At 41.8% G+C, this 23919-nt stretch overlaps 1 protein-coding gene across 1 annotated transcript in view; it reads right to left on the reverse strand.

Moving 5' to 3' along the window:
• Window positions 1–23539, reverse strand: part of CABLES1 (Cdk5 and Abl enzyme substrate 1) — a 113827-nt gene extending 90288 nt beyond the window's left edge. The window contains exon 1 of the mRNA XM_074944506.1: window positions 22947–23539. Within this exon, the coding sequence (XP_074800607.1) occupies window positions 22947–23524 (578 nt within the window). The 5' untranslated portion in view covers window positions 23525–23539. The remainder of the gene's footprint in view (window positions 1–22946) is intronic.
• Window positions 23540–23919: the final 380 nt, after the last annotated feature.

Below are 23919 nucleotides of genomic sequence, written 5' to 3' on the forward strand. Positions count from 1 at the left end.
TATATCTTAAGATAGTTATTTTTTTTTTAAATGTGAAGCATATCTTTTATAACTCCACCCAGCTTAGATCATCTGACTTGTGTCTTTAACAGTGTATTCAGCTTCACAGACTCAAGCTGAATAAACACAGGCAGAAAAGAAAGAGACACTTGTTCACTGGTAAAGCTTATAGCATTATAAGAACTGTGCACGGGGCAAGAGGTCCATTTTAAATGTGTCACAAAACACTTCCCCCCAGACATAGGAGCTTTCACCACAGGCAGGAGAGCTTTGTGATAAGGTGGAAAGTTTTTGATCAACAAAAATATTGCTTAATTGGATTATGCACACAAAGCATAGTTTCCTATTTATAATACCATATCAATGAGCCAAACACAAGCTGGAGCTTTACCTGTGCCAGCACTGATTTCACAATTTAATGAGAAATAGTAAACAAACAAACAAGAACTTTGTACAGGGCATGAACTCTTGTTGCAAATATATTATCTGCACAAAGGATGTCAAGTAGGCAATTAATCAAATAATACTCTTTCCAAAAGATAATCTGTGTTTTGCATTCTATAAATGTCCCTCTTCTCTTGTCTGTAAGTACAAGAGCTGCATGATTGTAGCACAGATTTTTTGTTACTCATATTTTTCAGTTTATTATGAAATTATACCCATGTATGTGAGTAACTGTTTAAAAGTAAAAGGACAAAAGGCATATTCTGCAGGCATTATTACACCATATAAAGGATTGTGTTCAGTAATGCATGGACTTTATTTACCTCTCACCCACACTTGACTTCAACAGAGTTACTCCTGATTTATACCAATATAAGGGTAAAATCAGGCCTATTATATGGATTATTTTGCTAGAATAATTTGTGTGTGGAGAAGGGATGGGAGAGAGACTTAACACTTTTTTCCAATTTCTCATCTTTTCAATTAGATATCCCATATATATCCACAAACTTGCCACCCTTTATTGTAGGGTGGCTCATTAGAAAAGTTACTTAGAATTTGAGCTAGGATTTATAACGTTTCAGCAGTCTCAAGAGTAAAAAATTGGTTTTAGCAGCTAGCAAGCCTTATCAGCTGTGCTTAGTTACCTACTAATGTAACAAATGTCCCTGCTTGTAAGGTACAAGGTCAAATGTAGTGTGAATATGCAGAACTGTTTGAAGTAAAATACATAAAAAACTTACAGTAACAACTCTGGTCCTGACAACATGCTCCAAGAAATTCTGCAGAGCCGTTCAGACTCCAATAGTGTAGTTAGGAAAATGTCAACAAGAAAAATCTGATGGCAAAATATGCCATGTGCCGGCAATCAGGCTTCATTATTGAAAGCAAGCATCAGCAAGAAGACTAAAGAGAGGCTTATAGCAGAGGGACAAAGAATTTGTACACTGATCCCTGGATTTTACCACCTGTTGTCTACATGCCAAATGCATTCACACAGCAATGAATTGCTCTTCTAGCTGCACTCAGCACTGAAGTTGAAAGGAAAATGATATTGGTCCTGACACCAGTGTAACAGGCTGTACAAGTTCAACAAAATAAAATGGGAGATGCTAATGCTAATAGACTATCATCTCAGTTACCTTTGCCAGGGTTATAAAAAGAATTTGGAGATTTCCTCCCTCTTGGGTATTTTCTGTTAATTGCTGTTTCTAAACTTCCAATTTTCTGTCTGTAACAGCCTTTATTTTCTTTTAAAACAAAACAGCAGCTTGTTTAAAAAAATAAATAAATCAGCCTAACTAGAAAAAGTAAAACAATTTTTCAGTAGCATTTTCTTTCCTGATCTTGATTCCTTGCAGTCTGAGGAAATTCTTTCTAAACTTATGTTGTTTCAAATTAGAAGAAAAACTCAACATAAATATTTTCCCTACAATGTACAGTGAAACTCAATTAGTCCACTTTAGTTTCACAAGTTGAGGCCTAAACAATAAAGAACTTTTCTGGCTCTGAAAGGAGTGAATTTTATATGGTGCCTTCATTCTCAGAGTATGTACTTTACAAGAAGTAATGAGCTTGTGTTTGTGTAGACAAAACACAATGATCGCTATGCACTCCAATACTATAGCTAGTGTCTGCCTTTGATATGTAACAATTGTTTTATGGACTAATTTTTCTGTCATTGGTTAGCCATGCGGTGAGCTAAAACTTCTGTTTTTCTGCTAAACTGTTCATTTTTTGACCAAAACATCTTTTTCATCCAATTGTTCCATCCTTTTGATTCCTAGGTTATAAGTCTGAGGCAGGGGACTATCTTCTTGGCTATTTGTTTGTTCAGCGCATGGCATAATGGGGCCCTAACCCATGATTGGGGTTCCAAGATGTTACCATAAATAAATAATAGGCAAAACATTTTCAGAGTGGAGTGTGAATTTTAGTTGACTGTATCCTTGAAAAACAAATTTATTTTCAGTGGTCTACAGCATACATCACCACAAACAAACACTTACATCTAATATACTGCTGTGTTATAAAGTCTATTTCATTTTAACCATCCCAAAAGGGAGTACAAGTAAAGACAAGTTTAAACCTAAACCAAAAGCAGTTAACTTGGGAACAAATAAGAGGTTCACAACAGACATTACTTTGGTTGATACAACGCTAGCAAACATCAATGTACTTGCCAATTTCAGTTTACATCTGACTGGGGAAAAGGGATAAAAAGTGCAAATAAATGGGTGTTAGTAAAACAGAAGTGGCTGGGAGGGAGGCAGTACTGTAATTTGCCACACTTGGAAACCTGTATCTTCATCTTTCTTGAAGATCTTTTGTTTGACTAAATGAGAGAATTCTGCCTTGTGGGGTCCTTGAATATATAAAAATATTGTCTATAGAGGCAGAATTTTGCCTGACCATTTAATTCCCTTTTCACCCTGAAAGTGAAGTTTGATATACTTTACCAGAGCTAAAAGCCCATCAAGAACAGAGACCACTATTTCCCATGCATTACATGTTTTTTCTTCTTTAAGTTGCGGAGAACAAGATTCAAACTGTGCTGAGTTCAAGAACAAGCCTTCACATCAGTCAAAATTGTCCATTGACACCAGCATCATGTGATCCAAAAATTCCTGAATTTTCTTTCCTGTTTCATCCTTCACAACAATCCCCATAGGAAGAACTTTTTTCTCATGAAAGACTGGAACAATGAGATTCTATTTAAATTCAAACTATTATACTATCAAATGAAAATGTGAAGAGTAACATCTGGACCATTTAAAATAGATGCACACTACTCTAATCTGACAGGCAAAAGCCAAGGTCTCCTTTCAGCATCTGTTAAAGTGCTCCACTGGGGAAGATGACAACCAGTGACTTCCAGTAGAAAATACTAAAGGTAAATGATTTGTACCCACACCCATGGGACCAAATCCAAAAGTGAATCTAAATAATTAAAAAAAGACTAAAGGAGGTCTATGACGTGGCCCTGAAGGATTAAGTTACACCAACATGGAACTCAGACTCTCCCTAGACTCAAAAGACCTGATTCTCTGTGCCCTGTACTACATGTAGTCATGTATGTGATGTAGGCAGACGAGGTGCCAACTCATGCCAAGGCCTCAGGTCTTACTGGACACTGACAGATGCATAGCTGGAAACCAGGCTGGTTCATCTGTATGTTATTGCTAACATAGATGTTAAATTGATAAGAATATGTTTAGACCTGGCTAAATGCTTGTTGGATGCTACATGTATTGATCTCACTTACAACGGCTGTAGCCCCAGTATAAAGTTATATTGAGTTTCCACTTAGGGTGACCAGATGTCCTGATTTTATAGGGACAGTCCCGATTGCGGGGGGGGGCTTTTCCTATATAGGCACCTATTAACCCCCAACCCCTTTCCTGATTTTTTACACTTGCTATCTGGTCACCCTAACTGTAAACCTCTGTGTAATTCAAACAGCGGAGAAGCCTTCTCTAATACAAATGCTGGCTTCCTACTGAAGATGTTAAGTTCTTCCCAATGAGAAAACCTTTGAAACATCAAAAGAAAAAAAAAGTGTTAATTGCACTTCTCAACCCCCTCCAGGAAAAGGAGACCTACACATGAACTCATCCCATCAGCTTGGATTCTAGGGGGAAGGGGATTGAAAAACCCTGACAAGGAGAAACTAGGTTCTTTTTGCTGCTTGGACTCCAAAGGAGCAAGAATCACTAAGCATAAGCAAAAGACCTCTGGCGGTTTTGCCTGTGTTAGCCCTAAAAGACATATGGAATTTGCTTATAGAAGTTTGTGTTATCTTTTGGAATCAGACTGCAACTCTTGTGTGTGTGTTACCTGCTTTAACCTTGTAAATAACTCCCCCCCCCTTTTCCTAGTTAATAAATCTTTAGTTTATTACATGATTGACTACAAGCCTTGTCCTTGAGAGATCTGGGTGCAACTGACCTGGGGCAAGTGACTGGTCCTTTGGGACTGGGAGTAACCTATGATTGTGACTTCTGGTATAAAGGAGCCATCCATCTCAAAGACCAGCTTGCTTGGGTGGTAAGATAGACCAGAGTGCCCGGTCTATGACTCTATGTTAAGGCTATTACAGTGCATTAGGAGTTCACACTTGTTACTTGGTTGGTGAAATCTAATTATAGGTTGGCACTCATGCTCATGAGTTACTCCAGACAGTGTGACAACATACACTAGTGAAAATGAGTGTAAAATGCTGTCACTTTGCATTGATGCAAATGCCTACACAATGTGCAGGGCAACAGAGAATCAGGCCAAGTGGGCTTGATTTTCCACTCCTTTGCACCTAGTGCAGTCCCTGATGCTTGCACAAAGCAAGTAAAAACCTTTTCCAATGAGAATTTTACCCCCATTTGCTGCCTTACTCTGCTTAATTTTGAACATGAGTAAACGTCCACACAAAGAGCCAGGTCCAAATTAATTTATCAGCATGTAACTTACACCTCTACTTCTTCCTTGTGACATTCTGTACCCCCAAAGCAACACCCTGGCTCCTCCATACTTACCATGGTGATATAATTATGATTTATATTAAGTATTCCTCATGATGTATCATTCTAAAAGTTTCGATGTGTTGAACACTAATATCCTGTTAAGTTGTATATGCTATCATTGTATGTGAAGTTATGAAATTTTTCTATGTGTTACCAAAATATGTTGTGAAGTTGGAAACAACCACCGGTCTTTCAGGTATAACAATGGGGTATTTCAGGTATAACAGAAACTGATGATGGCCCATTAAGGGGAATACACACACTCACAAGGATTACCCCAGGAACTGTATGCAATGGAAACTTCTCAGAAATAGCACATATACAATGGAGGCTATTTGACTCATGTCACAGCGAAAGATCTTTCCAGCAAGCTGGAAGAAGCTATAAAAGGGGAAGTGACATCATCATTTGTCTTCCCTCCCCCAATTCAGTCTTTTTCTCCAGATGTGTTTCCAGGTGTTGAACTGGGGGGGGCAGGTCCCAGGCTGAAGGGATTTCCAGTCTGTGTATGGAAGATCTGTGACCTGCTTGTATTGGCTATCAGGGAGAGACACTGTTTGATTCAAATCCTGTCTAGGTTATAGAACTCTGATTGCATTTTTACTTTTATTTCTTAGGTAATCCACTTTATAAATAGATTTAAGTGCTTAATCTGTATGCGTACTATCTTTTTGTAGTTAATAAATCTGTTTTATATTTTTACCTAAAACAGTGTATTGCTTGAAGTGCATGGAAAATCTGCTCAGAGAACAAAAACTGGTGTACGTCCTCTACGCAATCAGGGAGGGGCAGACTGGGTAATAAACTTGCACTGGTCAGGCTTCTGACCAGGGCAAGATGGTCCAGCTCTGGGGTCCTAGGCTGGGGAGAATTGGTTGGAGCTTCTGTAGTGTTGGTTCATGAGTGGTTGGCAAAAGGATTCATGTAACTCATCTGGGTATGTTCCTGCCTGTGGATGGCTGTGTCAGTGCAGGACCTGGAGGGGTTTGCAGCTTGTCACAGCACCACAGTGTGAGAGGGAGCCCAGGTTGGTAAGACAGAAGGCTCAGTAGTCCCCCAGTTCCAGGCTGCACCCCAAGGAACCTGTCACACTCCTCCAGTGTGTAAATTACCCCAGCTTTAAACTATCTTGCATATCAGAAAGTTGATGCAAGTAGATCTATGGGAATCAAACCTTTACCACCTTACACATCGCCTCAAAATTTGGCTGACAAAATTCTAGAAATCATAGTTTTAAAGACCTACTGATATAAATGTTTTTTCCCCTCTGAAAATTCTCAGACATATAGGCTAACAGGAAAGTCATTACAGCATACAGGGCCCAGCCTGTTCCCTGTTTTTGACAAGAATTTTGTTGTTGAATTCAATGAAAGCAGGATCAAGCTTACGATCATCACCGTTAGCTACTCACATATGAAATTCCAGTTACATTATGGAATGGCAAGTGGATAAGTGGGAGCACAAAAGATGCCTGTTGGTTTAGGGTGGGATTTTCAAAGATACTTGGGGTGTTAGGTGTGCCCAAATTGAGAGTTCCTAAGTCCCATAGGAAATTTCAGCCTTAATTGCTCCCCTTTCTGATGTCTTTGTCTTGATAATACAAAGTGCACTCCTAATTAGGAGGAGGGTGGGAAAGTGACAGCAAATCATCACTACCAGCATTTTGCCTACAGCTGGAAATGAAGATTTGAGGGGTCAGGAAGACTGTCAAGAGCTGCATCTTTTCTAAAGCATAAGTAAACAGGAAACAAACTGAGAGCTGAAATACTCTTAGGCACGCTACAAAATAACTATATCCATTACAAACTCACCGCTGATACATTAAAAATACCCTAATCCTCAAATATTGTCATGTCCCTTTATACAAAAAGATATTCAAGATATGTAGTCACTTGGAGGCCTGAAATATTACTTACTGCATCTTTGAAAAAGCAGACCAAATTCTAGTCTCGTTTACACCTAAGCCACCCTGTAAATGAAGGATATCAATGTTCAACAGATCAAGACTTTTAGAATGATACATCATAAGGAATACTTCATATAAATCATAATTATATCACCATGGTAAGTACAGGGGTGCCAGAGGGTTGCTTTAGGGGCACAGAATGTCACAAGGAAGAAGTAGCGGTGTAAGTTACATGCTGATCAAATTAATTTGGACCTGGCTCTTTGTCTAGAGATTTTCTTATTTTCATACTGTCCTGGTCTATGCAACATAGAGTTGCTGGTAAGGTTTCTTCCATCGCTCTATTCCCCCAAAAGCACTACATTTAAATTTCAGTTATAATCCTGTGTGACTTTATTTTTAAAAAATTGTATGGGCTCCTCCCTGAACACTAGCATGTGCCCCAAATATAGACCACAGTCCTGCAACCTGATCCAAATGGAAACCCCCACACATGCATGGGAATCCTCATGGGTGCAGGCAGCAAGTTGAACAGTAGCTCTTTGAACCCTGCAGGAAGAATATTTCTTATAAATGTCAATATATTGTATGCAATAACACACAGAGTATTTGTCCATCTGCATCACGCTTACAATCTCTTAACTTAAAAACACAAGGTTAGTAAAGAACAATTTTGTCTTAACATCCTTCACAGTGCCCATTTAAAGGGACAGTCAAAATATATATTTTTATTTTTTAAACTTACTCATTAAAACTCCTCCCTCAGTTATACCATGTCAATATCTTCACTATATGAAGACTTGTACCAATGGGGATGTAAAAGTATAAATGATAAAATTTGGTCCTCTAATTATGAGCCCTAATTTTTTTTTTAATTTAACACTGAAATCCCCTTATCAAAATTTCCCCTTAAATCAAATGTATGCAGACAGTTCATTGTTTGGAAAGTTGTTCATGAGTTCTGTGGTACTTGGAACGGCATTTTAAAACATGAAAGCACTTCATTCAAATGTAAGGTCACAAAGAATTACATGGACTTTTCAAACTGATCTACGAGAAAGAAAGGTCACTTTGGGATACTTATTATTGTGATTATGGTCTTTGAAGCAGTCAGAGAGGCCATTAACAATTTCCAATTCTATATCAGGTTTTTCTTAATCATTCATACATCCCTTCCAGAAGGAGGCTGGGGTACTGTTTAAATACAAGCCTGGTTTTTGCTTTGTGTGAGTAAATCTAGCAGAATTAAGGGGCTCCAAAGACACCCACAAGGTGTATTTTCCACTACATGCATCCGATGAAGTGAGCTGTAGCTCACGAAAGCTTATGCTCAAATAAATTTGTTAGTCTCTAAGGTGCCACAAGTCCTCCTTTTCTTTTTACAAAAGGTGAAAGACACTCAATAGTCATCTGAGCTACTTCTTAAAAACATAACTGTGCCTTTGTTAGGAATTTTAACATAAGCTCTTTCTAGGTTATTAAAAGCAGACAATAAGCCTCCCAGATCTTTAATACGTGGCTCATGAGCACACATTTTGGACTCACCTATGGAGGTCTTTATCCCATACTCATCATTGCAGCATCTGAAGACTACTCCTCTATCATCTCCCTACTCTGTCTGGAAAGTATCTTATTGCTCTATGTTGTCTGATTATTTTCAGCACTTCAGGGGAAAATGAAGTTTTTTTCTAGCTGCCAGTTCTGCAAACTTCACCTGAGCTCTGAAAGTGAAACTGGGTTATTTCCTTCCATGCATCAATACTAGAAAAAATATTCTGCAGGCCAAACAAGCTCTTAGTAACACCTGTGTATGCCCCTTTGTCAGACTACGCACTCAATGGCACATGAGCAACTGTTGCTGTGCATGGGTTTACACAGGTGTAAATGATTTTAAATTAGTAAATAATTTTGCAGATGTGCCTGCAGGAATCAAATGCGGCTTATTTCCCTTAGCTATGTTGGGTTTGCAGGACTAAAGTAAGTGAAAAGAAGTAAATTCTTTTTGGCATTTAAGTAAGCAGATATGACTAAAAATGTACGGGAAGCAAAGCTGGTGAGTAGCTTTTCAAAACAGAACTTCAACTTACCTTTTGTTTTACATTATGTTCTTAGAAGCCTGAAGTGTGTGATATAGGGTGGGATAAGGCCACTACCCCTCTATATGCCCCCAGATGGTGCAGATTGGTTTTGGGGGTAAGGAGAAACAGGAGCCTCACAGTCTCCCCCGCTCAAACACACACACAATGGGTCAGGTGCACTGGATGGAGCAGGGATCATCATCTGGATGGCTCAGCTTGTGTACTGGGGGATTTGTGAACCATCAGTATCTCCCAGAGCTCCTCAGAGTGGTGAGATTCTGAATTGCCCTCTACTTAAGCCTAATAAGCTCAATCAAGCCCAAAATAAGCAGGTACATCACATTTTCCCATTGTTACAGGGTGGCCATAATTGTGCTGTTTGTGCACTAAAAATGCCATGGTGACAACATAGCAATTTTTTTATTGTCCTAATGGAATGTGTGATTTAACCCATTACTTCACCAGCAAGCACATTGTGGGAAGGCTGTTCTGATGTTCTAAGTATCCCTGCAGAGAAAAGAATTTGGGGATATGTCCCATACTAACATGACCACAAGCTGCACGTACAAATTGGAAGGTGGCTGGAACCTACTGCTGTTCACAGGCAGCTGATGTAAACTGAGTTGTACAACTAAGTATAAAAAACGTCCTAGTATTCTATGTCCTGTTTGCAGGTTGGTGAAGGAGAAAGGATGGCTAAATAACTTTGTCCTTCTCCATTTTTTTCAAGTATCTTATGTCATGACCAAAGTGCCAGGCAAGGCAATAGAAATAAATAAGGTGTCCTTTCTACAAATTTTCCCGTTATGTAAAATCTAAAGTTTTCTTTATTAATGTTTCCAGCTTTTTTGTATATGAAAACAGCCTTCAAACTGTAAATCTATGCACTATTGTCTTGAATGTTCCTCTCATTTATCCTAACAGTGTTCATTTGAAAGCCTACTCTTTTGAAATAGTCTTTGATTTAGGAAGTATTAGGAGTTTTACAAACCACTAGCATACAACCATCAAAATGCAATATTAACAATTAACAATTACAAAAATGACTTTATCATTCGTTATTTAGTGTCTTAACTTGGAACAATACAGGCACCACGTTTTTCTATTTGGCAGGGTATTCTCAGGCAAGGCCGCAATCCTGCAACAACTTACCTATGTGCTTAATTCTAAACAAGGGAGCACTGTGTAACATTAAGAATAAAGGTAAGTCTTCAGGATATGGGCGTTAAGAGACAAACCTTCTTACACCACCCAAGACATGTCTAGGAAAGCCTATTTTTAAAATGCGGAGGGTGAATCTCAAAAGATTTGGAGACTGAGACCCATTCAGATAATCACACAAAGATTAAGATGTTTATCCAAAGTGCAAGTTTAGAAAATTAGGTGGCCAAAGTTGTAACAACAGAGTGGTAGAGAAAAATGAAAGTTGCATAGTCTTGACCCATGCTAGTAATACCTGTTTTACACTCAAACAGGTCTGGTTTTCTTTAACTGCACCTGTTGTATTACTAGCCCTGACCTTGTGGAATTCCCACTCGATTCAGCGGGAGCTCCAGGCAAAGGGCACTTGCAAGACTGGACCAAATTCCACACTTGGATACATCAGTGCATATCTATGATTAACTCCACTGACATCAGTGTAACTGAGCATAGCATCTGGCCCACTGTATGTAATGACATGTCTGTCACGGGATCAGTCAGTGTGTGTACAAATGTCAGTATTACAGTTAAATGCAAAGGTGTAAGATTAAATTGTGAAATCATGATTTAGTCTCTTAGTCTTTACTCAGGTAAAGTCCCACTGATTTCCAGATGAAGTCAAGGAAGTCAAGACTTGGCTCTGACTTGTTGTTAAAATCTTAGTTTTAAATACTTCATCTCTTCCACTCTGACTTCCTATAGCCAAATTTCTCACTGCTCTGAAAAAAGATCAAATATAATCCAGTTTGAGTATTATTTCCTAGAAACAAGGCACTCACTGGATTATAGAGGATTATTAACTTTTTAGAAAGGGAAAATTGTGAATTTCATATATGAGATATTAGGGTATAGTCTCAACTAGAGTGAGCGAGTTTTAAAAATCACCCTCATCTGTAACTCTCTTGATGTTGTCAGTTTAAGACAACAGTTCTCAAACTGTGGTCCACGGAGAGCTGGCTGGCCCCATGGTACTAGCCACTCTTCATTTCCAGCTGCTTCTACCAATCTCCAGGAACTTCATTGCAAAGAAGCATCTGGAAACAAGGAGAACCAGCCTAGCTGCTACTAAGAGGAGGGCAAAGAGAAACTTCACCAGTGGGAATGGAGGCATCAGACACAAGCTACATATGCAAACCTGTCAGAGCTTCTTCAATTCTCTCTCCCTTCCCCTGACACTTCTCATACTTTCACACACATACTAAACCTTGATATGATAAGCAATTATATGGGATAGCCACAAACTTTCATAGAGTTGAGGCTGCAGGATAAAGGTTTACAGTTACCTGAGAATGTAGGTATACAGTATAAACACAGCTCCTGCCATGTTCCTGCTATTACACTTTTGTCAGCTAACAGATCCACCCGTGAGTAGTTATACCAAATACCAACACTGTTTGATCAACAGTGGTTCTATCAGATTCTTATGTATTCTGAATAGGGCTGTCAATTAATTGCAGTTAACTCATGCGATTAACTCAAAAAAATTAATCGTGATTAATTGCCTTTTTAATCACACTGTTAATAGAATACCAATTGAAATTTATTAAATATTTTGGATGTTCTTCTACATTTTCATATATATTGTATTCTGTGTTGTAATTGAAATCAAAGTGTATTTTTTATTACAAATATCTGCACTGTAAACATGATAAACGAAAAATAATATTCTTCAGTTCATCTCATACAAGCACTGTAGTGCAACCTCTTTATCGTGAACATGCAACTTACAAATGTAGAATTCTTTTTTAACATAACTGCACTCAAAAACAAAACAATGTAAAACTTCAGAGCCTACAAGTCCACTCAGTCCCACTTCTTGTTCAGCTAATCAAGTTTGTTTACATTTACAGGAGATAATGCTGCCCTCTTCTTATTTACAATGTCACCAGAAAGTGAGAACAGGCATTTGCATGGCATTTTTATAGCTGGCATTACAAGATATTTACATGCCAGATATGCTAAATATTCGCATGCCCCTTCATGCTTCAGCCACCATTCCAGAGGACATGCTTCCATGCTGGTGACGCTTGTTAAAAAAAAAATGTGTTAATTAAATTTGTGACACAACTATCCCCCAAGGAGTTCAATGTCCCCTGCTCTGTTTTACCTACATTCTGCCATATATTTCATGTTATAGAAGTCTCGGATGATGACCCAGCACATGTTGTTCATTTTAAGAACACTTTCACTGCAGATTTGACAAAATGTAAAGAAGGTACAAGTGTGAGATTTCTAAAGATAGCTACAGCACTCGACCCAAGGTTTAAGAATCTGAAGTGCCTTACAAAATCTGAGAAGGATGAGGTGTGGAGCATGCTTTCAGAAGTCTTAAAATGGTAACACTCTGATGCTGAAACTACACAACCCGAACCACCAAAAAATAAAAATCAACCTTTTGCTAGTGGCATCTGACTCAGATAATGAAAATGAACATGTGTCAGTCCGCGCTGCTTTGGATTGTTATCAAGCAGAACCCGTCAGCAGCATGGACACATGTTACCTGGAATGGTGGTTGAAGCATGAAGGGACATATGAATCTTTAGCTCATCTGGCATGTAAATATCTTGAAATGTTGGCTACAACAGTGTCATGTGAATGTCTGTTCTCACTTTCAGATGACATTGTAAACAAGAAGCGGGCAGCATATCTCCTGCAAATGTAAGCCAATTTGTCTGAGTGATTGGCTGAACAAGAAATAGGACTGAGTGGACTTGTAGGCTCTAAAATTTTTCATTTTATTTTTGAATGCAGTTTTTTGTACATAATTCTACATTTGTAAGTTCAACTTTCATGGTAGAGAGATTTCACTACAGTATTTGTATTAAGTGAACTGAAAAATACTCTATTTTTCTTACAGGGCAAATACTTGTAATCAGTGATGAGCTGGAGCCGGTTCCCACCAGTTCACTACAGCCGGTTGTTAAATTTAGAAGCCCTTTTAGAACCGGTTGTTCCGCGAGGGACAACCGGTTCTAAAAGGGCTTCTAAATTTAACCAGCCAAAAGTAGTGCTCTAGGCGCCGACTCAATGGGTGCTCCAGGGCTGGAGCACCCAAGGGGAAAATTTGGTGGTTGCAGAGCACCCACCGGCAGCTTCCCACCCCAACCCCAGCCCCAGCTCACCTCCGCTCCGCCTCCTCCCCCTTCCCTGAACGCACTGCCCTGCTCTGCTTCTCCGCGCCCCCCCCAGGCTTCCCACAAATCAGCTGTTTGCGCGGGAAGCCAGGGTGGGCTGAGAAGCAAGTGGCGGCTTCGCACTCAGGCCCAGGGAGGTGGAAGTGAGCTGGGGCGGGGCGGGGGGGGGTGCGAGGAGGGCCGCCTGTGCTGGAGCAGGTAACCGGGGGGGGGGCAGGGGAGCCGCTCCCTGCCCCAGCTCACCTGCGCCACCCTCAGCCTGAGCGGGAAGCTGCCGTCTCCTTCCCAGCCCTCCCAGGCTTCCCGCCAAACAGCTGATTCGTGGGCAGCCAGGCGGGGGGGCGCAGAGAAGCAGAGCGGGGTGGCGCATTCAGGGGAGGAGGTGGAGCAGAGGTGAGGTGAGCTGGGGCCGGGTGCGGGGCAGGGTGGGGAGCTGCCGGTGGGTGCTCTGCACCCATCAAATTTTCCCCGTGGGTGTTCCAGCCCACGGAGTCGGCGCCTAAGGCACCACTTTTGATGTAATCAGTGGGGGGAGCTGCCGTTCCCCCAACCCTAGGAGCCAGAAGGACCTGCCAGATGCTTCCAGGGAGCTGCCCCAGGTAAGCACCGCCGGGATTCCCCACCTCGCCCCCCAGCAGGTCCCTCTGGCTCTTAGGGGTGGGGTGGGCACCCACTATGGTGACCCACGAGACCCTCCTGCCCAGTTCTGGGAGCAGTCAGCGGAGGGGGGTGAATGGGGCAGGGGTCCTGGGGGGGGGTGTCAAGGAACGTGGGGGGTTGGATGGGGCAGGAGTCCCGGGGGCGGGGGTGGGCAACAAACCCCTCATGGGGTGAGGAGGGAACCAGTTGTTAAGATTTTGGCAGCTCATCACTGCTTGTAATAAAAAAATAAATATAAAGTAAGCACTGTACACTTTGTATTCTGTGTTGTAATTGAAATCAATATATTTGAAAATGTAGAAATCATCCAAAAATATTTAAATAAATGGTATTCTATTATTGTTTAATAGTGCAATTAATCGTGATTAATTCTTTTAATTGCTTGACTGCCCTAATTCTAAATGATCTCGAAATGAATTAATATAAATTCCCATGATTTTTTTTTAATCTGTAATGGCTAAATAAAGAGATCAGTCTGATTTATAATGGCTGCATATACTAGAATCTGTTCTAGTTCCCATACTGACTTGACAATAACTGAGTGTTGTACATTTTTCCTGTCTTTTGTCATTCTTTTGTTTGACAACTGAACCCTTACTAAGTGCCCTAATAAAGCTTTGGAATTTGGTGGAGTGGAGCCTTTTCTACAGGATGTGGTTATTACCCTTAATTTCCAGTCTTTTATCTTATTAGCATTTGTGAAGCTGATATAGTCCATTACCCTGGCAGTGTATATCAGTTGGGGCATCATAGCTGTTATACTAAAATAAACTTTGCTGCTCATTAGTAGAACAGCACAACTGTTTGACTTGATAGCACTGTTTTGCATAATAAAATGGGAGTGGTTTGTCTAACTTTTCCCCTAGCTATCCCCTAATGCACTCCCCATAAATATGGAAGGGAAAGGAAGTTACAAAATGTGTATTATGGATGGACTGATTTTTATTTCTCCTAGACTGCTGGATGAAACTCAAATTTATAGACAGCTTTTCAACTGCTATACATCAAAAGAGCATTTCAAGTTTATGTATACATGACTGCTGTAATGAAAAAAATATAGAGCTATGTCTGACCTCAATTGCTGTCTCAGTCATTTTACATACAATTGCTGCCTTCTCATATGCTTCTCTGGCATTGAAAGTCCGCAAAACTAACCTTGGTAGAGAGCAGTGCCACTCTGAAATATTCTTCCATTCTGTAGTTCAGTTGAGGCCAGTACCTAAATGGTGACCATCAACTACTTCAGAGGTTTCAGAGTAGCAGCCGTGTTAGTCTGTATCCACAAAAAGAAAAGGAGGACTTGTGGCACCTTAGAGAGACTAACAAATTTATTTGAGCATAAGCTTTCGTGAGCTACAGCTCACTTCATCGGATGCATTCTCACGAAAGCTTATGCTCAAATAAATTTGTTAGTCTCTCAGGTGCCACAAGTCCTCCTTTTCTTTTTACTTCAGAAGGGTTCTCTAGCAATCATTTATTATGGGGCTCAACTTTCTATATTTAATTGCTCTGGAATTTTCAGAGGTACCATCCCTGTTCCTGGTCTTAGTGTTGTAGCTGCTACAGTGGGATAGGAAGAGTTCCCATGAGTATGGAGACAAGGAAGTGGGGTGACTCCTTCCTGAAAACCCCTGAGGAGTTTGTGGGTTATTGCCTTCAGCACAAAGGTGCAACAAATAATACTTTGCACTTGTATAACACTCTTCATCCCAGAGCCTCAAAGCACTTTACAAATATTGATTTAATCAAACAACTATCCTGTGACATACACAAGTACGATCACCATCTTACAGAGGAGGAAATGGAGGTAAAGGGCCTACGTGTACTCAGCACTACTGAAAATCAGGCTTCACAGAACTTGTCCAAAGACACACAGCAGGTCTATTACAGACCTGGGAACAGAAACCAAATTTCCTGTGTCCAAGTCTATGCCTTAACCCCAAGAGCACTGTTTCTCCAAGACTGAGGAGGAGGCCATTCACCTTGGGGAAATGGAGCCCACTAGAAAATCTACCCTCCCTCAAACGCAGAAGTGTAAGGTGTACTAAGGAGTTATGGGATTCCTCAAAGTAGCGGTTTTCAAACTGGGGGTGTCATGGTTCCTTCCCCACTCTGAACTCTAGGGTACAAATGTGGGAACCTGCATGAAAACCCCCTAAACTTATTTTTACCATCTTGGTTAAAACTTCCCCAAGGTACAAACTATTTTACCTTTTGCCTTTAGACTTTATTGCTGACACCACCAAGCATCTAACAAATATATAACCGGAAAGAGCCCACTTAGAAACGTCTTTCCCCCCAAAATTCTCCCCAAACCCTACACCCCCTTTCCTGGGGAAGGTTTGATAAAAATCCTCACCAATTTGCATAGGTGAACACAGACCCAAACCCTTGGATCTTAAGAACAATGAAAAAGCAATCAGGTTCTTAAAAGAAGAATTTTAATTGAAGAAAAAAAGTAAAAGAATCATCTCTGTAAAATCAGGATGGTAAATACCTTACAGGGTAATCAGATTAAAAATACAGAGAATCCCTCTAGGCAAAACCTTAAGTTACAAAAAGACACAAAAACAGGAATATACATTCCCTTCAGCACAGCTTATTTTATCAGCCATTTAAACAAAACAGAATCTAATGCATATCTAGCTAGATTACTTACTAAGTTCTAAGACTCCATTCCTTTTCTGTTCCCGGCAAAAGCATCACACAGACAGAGAGGGCCTTTCTTTCTCCCCTCCTCCAACTTTGAAAGTATCTTGTCTCCTCATTGGTCATTTTGGTCAGGTGCCAGTGAGGTTATCCTAGCTTCTTAACCCTTTACAGGTGAAAGGGTTTTTCCTCTGGCCAGGAGGGATTTAAAGGTGTTTACCCTTCCCTTTATATTTATGACAGGGGGTCAGGACCCCAAAGTGAGTCATGACCCCATTTTAATGGGGTTGCCAAGCCAGCATTAGACTGAAGCCTGGGCTCCTCCCCACTCGGGGTGGTGGGGCTCAGGCCCCCTCTGCCCCCACTCGGGACGGCGGAGCTAAGGCTCCGGCTCTGGCCCCACTCCCACACAGGGTCATGTAGTAATTTTGTTGTCAGAAGGGGGTCACAGTGCAATGAAGTTTGAGAACCGCTGCAAGGTTCAAGTTAACTTAATTCAAACCTTCAAGCAAACATGACAGGTTTGATTCACTGCCAACCCTTTGCAAACTGAACTCCAGGATTCAGCTCCTGAACAGCCCCCTAATGGGTTGTTGCAGCTCTAGCACTCACCCAGGGCTTTTTGTTTTGTTTTGTTTTTTTGGTGAGTATCTAAATTTCTAACGATGTTACCCATCTTTTTTAAGGGACTATTACTTAGTGGAGGCCCAAAATAGGGTCTGTAAATTAAAAATGACCAATGCCATTATTAATAAACACTTTCATGTTTTAAACTGGTTTTGTTTGGTTTTTAAAATATTCCCACTTCATGACTTTGCTACCCAAATGTCCGAGCACTGTGCTAGTTCATAAGAACCTGAGCGTGAAAGTGACTCCTATCGGCACTGTCCAAACTGAGTGAGCTGGAAGATAAACAATATTGGTGAACTTCAAATAATGAAAAGTAAACTAGATTTTTAATGTTAAAAAATAATCCGGATAGCTACTAAAACATGGAAATAAATGTGATTTTTCTTTAGTTGGACAATATACCTTCTTAAAGTAAATTAAATTTCAGGCCAGAACTACTTGAGTGTCTCTTTAAATGAACAATGCTCAATTACTTGGCATCTGTTCCATTCTGTTCCTTTTCCAGTATCAGCTGTCCAAGAAGTGATTCCTTACCCTCATCCTACTATGATGAGAAAGGCAAATGTGATGAAAAGTGAAGTTTAAATCTCAAATCTGGTCATTAATGCCAGCAATCCTCAAGAATAACAGAATCTATATGCTAGTCTCTTACAATTTGAGTCCCCCAAAAGGGTTTGGTTTTGCCTTTAACTATGAGAGGGCCCTACTGTCTGGCGCAATTACTCCACTGAAGTTAACACAACAGAGGGCAACATCACCAAACAAAATATCAATGTTTATTTTTCATAAATAACTATGGAGGTAAATGCTCTAGCTGTAAGTGAAAATCAATCACATTTGTTGTTTCAGGACCAGATTCTACCACCTTTATTCATGTTTCCTCCATAAACAGGCCCAATGGGACTACCAGAAGAGTGAGGTGCTCTTACATGAGTAAGGGTGGCAGTATCTGGCTCTATATCCCAAGTGGTCTACCATTTTTAGCCATCTGTTTAACAGATCATTTAAAATAAATAATACCTTAGGCACCAGACAAGTTAATCTGAATTTCAGCATCTATGTGCCAGCTTTAAAATCAGGGTTAGAGTTTTTTTCTTGTATACACATAATTATATATCAGCCTCCAAACAGCAAGCAGCTCCATGTTCTTGTACAGTTTGTTTCTTGTGAATAAATGTACAGCAGAAACCCAAACCACATTAATGATAACCTTGTTAAATATAAACTAGTATGCAATTATTGAAACTGCTAACACAAACAAAAAAGGCAGGAAACTCTGATTATATGTTCACAATGGCTTCTGAAAACTAACTGAAAACAAAAACATCATATAGCATGTCTTGTGTGATATTGTAATAGAAAATAATTTCATATTACTATATAACAAAGTGCATGTCTAAGCATAGAGAACTAGTCTTTCAAATGACAGATCAAACTCAAGTCTGCCACAAGGGGAGTGGGAGAAAGCAAATACAAAGAAATTCTCTGAACACTTTATTTTACTCTCCTCCACTCCTTTCTAATCCCTATACTCTCATCACTGAAAGCTACTGCCTAATGACTCTCTTTCAGGTGAGCTAATGACTGTCTTGGGGCAATTTCAGTGATTTTTTTTTTCTCTTCTTGTCATCCTGCTCATAGTGGAAGGCCATATGCAGAGCATTTGGCTCTTTCCTCACCATTAACTGAACAGCAGAAGGTCTCACTTGAACTCTGTGCTTGGGCTTATGTCAGCAGTGTGCATGCATATGATTTATCTGTTACGTAGCTCTCTTGTAAAAGTAGGACCTAGTGGATAATTTGTAAGTAGGGATAGTCTAATGGCTGTTCATTGTGCATAATCTATACTTGAGCCTAAGGCTTATATAAGACCTCTGAAAGGATACCTTATGCACTGTGTGCAAGCTAGAGTAGTCAAATTGGTGCTGCTTTATAATTATATTATCTATTTATCAGATATTTTGAAAGGTGCCATGTGCATTTTATAATGGCAATATATTCAGTGTGGGCCAAGTTCTGCTCTAGATTACATCCATACAATCTCACTATAGTCAGCATGGTTGCACAGGTGTAACTGAAGGGAAAACTTGCTACTAAAGAGCACACAAGTGATACAAAGCCCAGGGCCAAATTTACCAGGCATCCCACTTACACCAGAGCTTAATTTAGCCCAAGAAGAAGCAACTGCATGAGAAAACACTTCTAACTTCAAATCTATAAATCTGGGTGCACCACATAAGCACATGGAGAACTCAGAGAGGGCCAATACATGATTGGTACCGTAGATTGGGTGAGCTGATGTTCAGATCGCTCTCTCTCTCAACTTTCCAATAATCAACTCTGCTATTTGTATGCAGAATAAAGTGAAACCTACAAGGTGCCTCATAACCAGTGCTTTTGCAGCATTAAACACTGAGCTGGTTTATGAAACCCTGATCTGTGGGGATTCCCCCTAGCGTAAGAAATCTTGATTACCTATTAGATTAGATAATGCAGTCTACAAGGCAGATTGAATAAGCGGGTATGCAGCCACGGACAATTTTCATATGCTATATCTCCAACTTTTCCAAGCAAGCTAATATAAAAAGCTGTATGTATTGGGGAGGGAAATAAAACAACCAAGCAGACACAGAAATGAGAAGGGAAACATTGCAGAACAAGAGGTGTAAGGGGTTGGCAGGAAGATCAGAGGAGTCCAGTTAAGGAGTGACACAGATGAGATCTGAAGAAGTCCCATCCAGATCTCTTCAGCCGGGAGGAAGATGTCCCGTCTATAATATAGGGCCAACATGTGCATGCAATGAAAAATAAGAAGGATCTTTGGGACTCGAGTAAGCCTTTACAGGAGCATTAATACAACTATTATTCAGTAAGGAGAACAACAGGGGTGAGGAGAAAATCTTCTCTTGAACAGTAACAGAGCACTGCTCAGAACATCTCTTTTTCAAATAAATGGAGAAACTCTTATCAAAGGAGGAACTATAGATGAAGACTAGAACTAGACTGAAGCTTGGGTTCGATAGGGTACATCACCAGCAGCTATTTTATTGGGGGCTTACCTCGGCATCAACATCTGTAAAAGGACGTCAGAAAGCTATGACTATAATTCAGATCAAATCAAGGATAGGGGGTATACAGTATTGAGACAACTTTCATCTGGTAGACCTCCAATTTTTCCACTAAAGCTAACCCTTAAAAGGCTGTTTCTACAGCAGCCTATGGTACTTTTACGATCAATTACCCTTATAAACTGTTGAAGCATGAGAGTCAAAGTCTACTTAGCTAAATCTATGGGAGAAATAGAAAGAAGTGAGCATAACAAATGGGGAATGTAGGAGTGGCAAATTGTGCTGGTCTGGAGAAGCACAGTTTCTGCCTCCAGTTTCTTCCCTACTCCACTGTGACACCTAAGATATTAACAGGTTTCAGAGTAGCAGCCGTGTTAGTCTGTATCCGCGAAAAGAAAAGGAGTACTTGTGGCACCTGAGAGACTAACAAATTTATTTGAGCATAAGCTTTCGTGAGCTACAGCTCACTTCATTGGCTGCATTCAGTGGAAAATACAGTGGGGAGATTTATATACACAGAGAACATGAAACAATGGGTGTTACCCTACACACTGTAATGAGAGTGATCAGGTAAGGTGAGCTATTACCAGCAGGAGGGGGGGGAACCTTTTGTATTGATAATCAAGGTGCGCCATTTCCAGCAGTTGACAAGAACGTCTGAGAAACAGTGGGGGGGCGGGGGGGATAAACATGGGGAAATAGTTTTACTTTGTGTAATGACCCATCCACTCCCAGTCTTTATTCAAGCCTAAATTAATCTATCCGGTTTGCAAATTAATTCCAATTCAGCAGTCTCTCGTTGGAGTCTGTTTTTGAAGTTATTTTGTTGAAGAGTTGCCACTTTTAGTTCTGTAATCGATTGACCAAAGAGATTGAAGTGTTCTTCGACTGGTTTTTGAATGTTATAATTCTTGACGTCTGATTTGTGCCCATTTATTCTTTTACGTGGAGACTGTTAAGCGAATATTAAGCGAATGAGGATTATTGTGTATCTCTGATACATTTATTTCATAATGCACGTATACATTTGTACATGGTTGAGTATTCTTAGTAGATGTCTTTAGAAATATTTAAGCAAGCGAGATTCTTCTCTGTGGGAGAGTCCATTAAAAGGGCAAACTAATAACCAGTGGCACAAGGTGGTAAGACATTCACCATAAGAAAAAGTGGTGTCTGTAGATAAAGGGCCTGCTTAAGGGGTTAGCAAGTCTCTTTTCTTTCATGTATTTTTTGATGTCCAATCATTGTAGTCAATGGAAAGTGGACTCTGGAGCAGGGTCTTTCAATAGTATTTGTGTTAGCAGTCTGTCTAGAAAGCACTCAGAATGATAGGTTCAGTCCATTGCATTTACACAAATGAGAAAACAAGGGGGTAAGACTTTGGATTTATTTATAAGAAAACCAATGTTGCACTAAGTATAAAAAAAGGATATCTGGCAAGAATATACATATGAGTTTAAACCTGAACCATTTAGGGTGAACCTTTGAAAATCTTGCCTGCTAATTTACCAGTGAATGCATTAATCAGCATGACACAGCTAAATCCACAGTACACATATATAAATATCCACATTCATATACTAAAATAATTATTTGTTCTCTCCACGGTGCCTCCAGCTGATGGGACATAAATTGCCACAACTACATGAAGTTTACCTATTCCATTGTGGTACTGCAGTTTACACCAGTATAACTGTCATTATCCCTCACCTTACTGGGTCCCAGACACTGTCAAATGACAATATTTTAACTGTTGAGCATCTGCTCAATGTGCATGCTAAAAGAAAATGCTTCAACTCTGAAAATGTTCATGGAGGTTAAAGGAATGATGTGCGCTTAAACTGAGAATGGCACAGAACTGTCATGTATGGCTTATTTATTCAACAGGGTTACTACAACACTGCAATTCTTAATCTTTCTATTAGGTAAACAGAATGCTTACACTAGACAGGGAGGAGAGAAACCTCACCGATCAATATTTCAAAATCCAGATCTGTGTCTGAACCCTACAAACTAACACTGCTACTCAGGTCAGCTTGTTAAAAATGCCAGATTAATGTTAAGAACAGACAAATGCCTGCTACCCATTAATGGAAAAAGGAGAGGCAATAACTTAGCAGCCAGGCCTTTTCTCCTGTCACCGACCCAATGACACCCTAACGATTAACACAGTCTATCAACAGCTATTTTTAACCCTGTATCTGCTCTGCTCTCTAACCTGGCCGCTGCACAGATGTTCACATGCCAGGAAATGTGCATTGACAGGTCTCCTGAGCACGGGGCACCAGCCCCTGAAACAAGCGTTAACTGCACATATCTTAATCGGTAGCACACAGAACTTCAGCAAGGAAGGGGGCGTTGTATAAACAATACGATCTTGGCCCAGCTGAAACCAGAACTAATGGGTTTGCCAAGGTGACCTGGACTAAGTTCAAAAGCCCGCAGCGCCCCCCCCACCCCCCCGGAGGTTGGGTGCTGCTCACCCTGGCCGGAGTTAGCTCCGGGTCCGGGTCCCCGTCCCCTCGGGCACCTTTAGGGGTCAGTGTCGCCTGCCCGCGTGCAAGTGTCACCCACCGGCCCGCGCGGTGCCCTGTGCACGCCGCACCCGGGGACTCGCGCACGGCGCAGGGAGGCGAGGGGCGTGCACGGGGCTCGCTTACCGGGACCTCTGCAGCTCCAAGGCGCCGGGGCCGCCCTGCTCCAGGCAGCAGTAGCCCTGCGGGATGGGTCTGGAGAAGGAGACGGGCAGGATTCCCTGAGTGAAGGAGTTGAGGCGGCCCCTGCTGCCGCCGGCCCCCCCGGAGGGGGTCCCCGAGCCCAGGAAGGCGGCTGCCGGCACCTGCACGCTGGCGAAGGCATCCTCCTCCTCTTCCTCCGGCGGCTCCCCAGCCGCTCCCGGGGGGCTCGAGAGCCGGCCGCTGCCGCAGTGGCCCCCCGGCTGCTGCGGAGCCGCTGCCGCGGCGGGGGGCTGGAAGGCGCCCAGGCTGTGCCGAGTCCTGGCGCTGCCGGCGGCCGCCTTGGCGGCGCCCCCGCTCGGCTCTGCCCCGCTCTCCTCGTGCGGCAGCGGCGGCCGGCCGTCCAGCGAGATGTTGGTGAGGAAGGAGAGCGCTGCCTGCCTGCGCCGGGGGTCCATGCGCGGCGGCGCCTGCTGCGGCTTCCTCAAGCAGGGCTCCAGCGGCGGCTGCTGCAACGTGCTGCTAGCGCTGCCAGGGCTGCTGGTGGCAGCCGCCGCCGCCATTGTCCGGGTCTCGCTCCTTCCCCGCTCCTCCCGCTCCCCCAGGCAGTCACCGCGGCGAGGCAGCGGCTCTCGGGCAGGCTGCGGCGGAGAAGGGTTAGCAGGCAGGGCGAGGGAGCGGTGGCTTGCCTGGCATGCTGCCTTCCCTCCCTCCCCCTGGCTGTGTGTGCATGGATGGCTCGCTGCCTACTTATCGCCCCCCCCCCCCGCGCCTTGCCTGGCTCCCTGCCTCTCTCCCCCTCTCCTCGGGCAGTGTTAGCAGTCGTTATAGGTGCACTCGCCCTGCCATAACACAGCAATCACGTGTGGGGGATAGCGAGCTGGGAAGAAAACAAAAGCCCCAGCCAGCAGCTGGAGGAGGAGGAGGCTGGGTCTAAGTCAGCTCCCTCCTTTCCACC

Source organism: Natator depressus, chromosome 2, assembly GCF_965152275.1.
Source record: "Natator depressus isolate rNatDep1 chromosome 2, rNatDep2.hap1, whole genome shotgun sequence".
NCBI classification, from domain to species: domain Eukaryota; kingdom Metazoa; phylum Chordata; order Testudines; family Cheloniidae; genus Natator; species Natator depressus.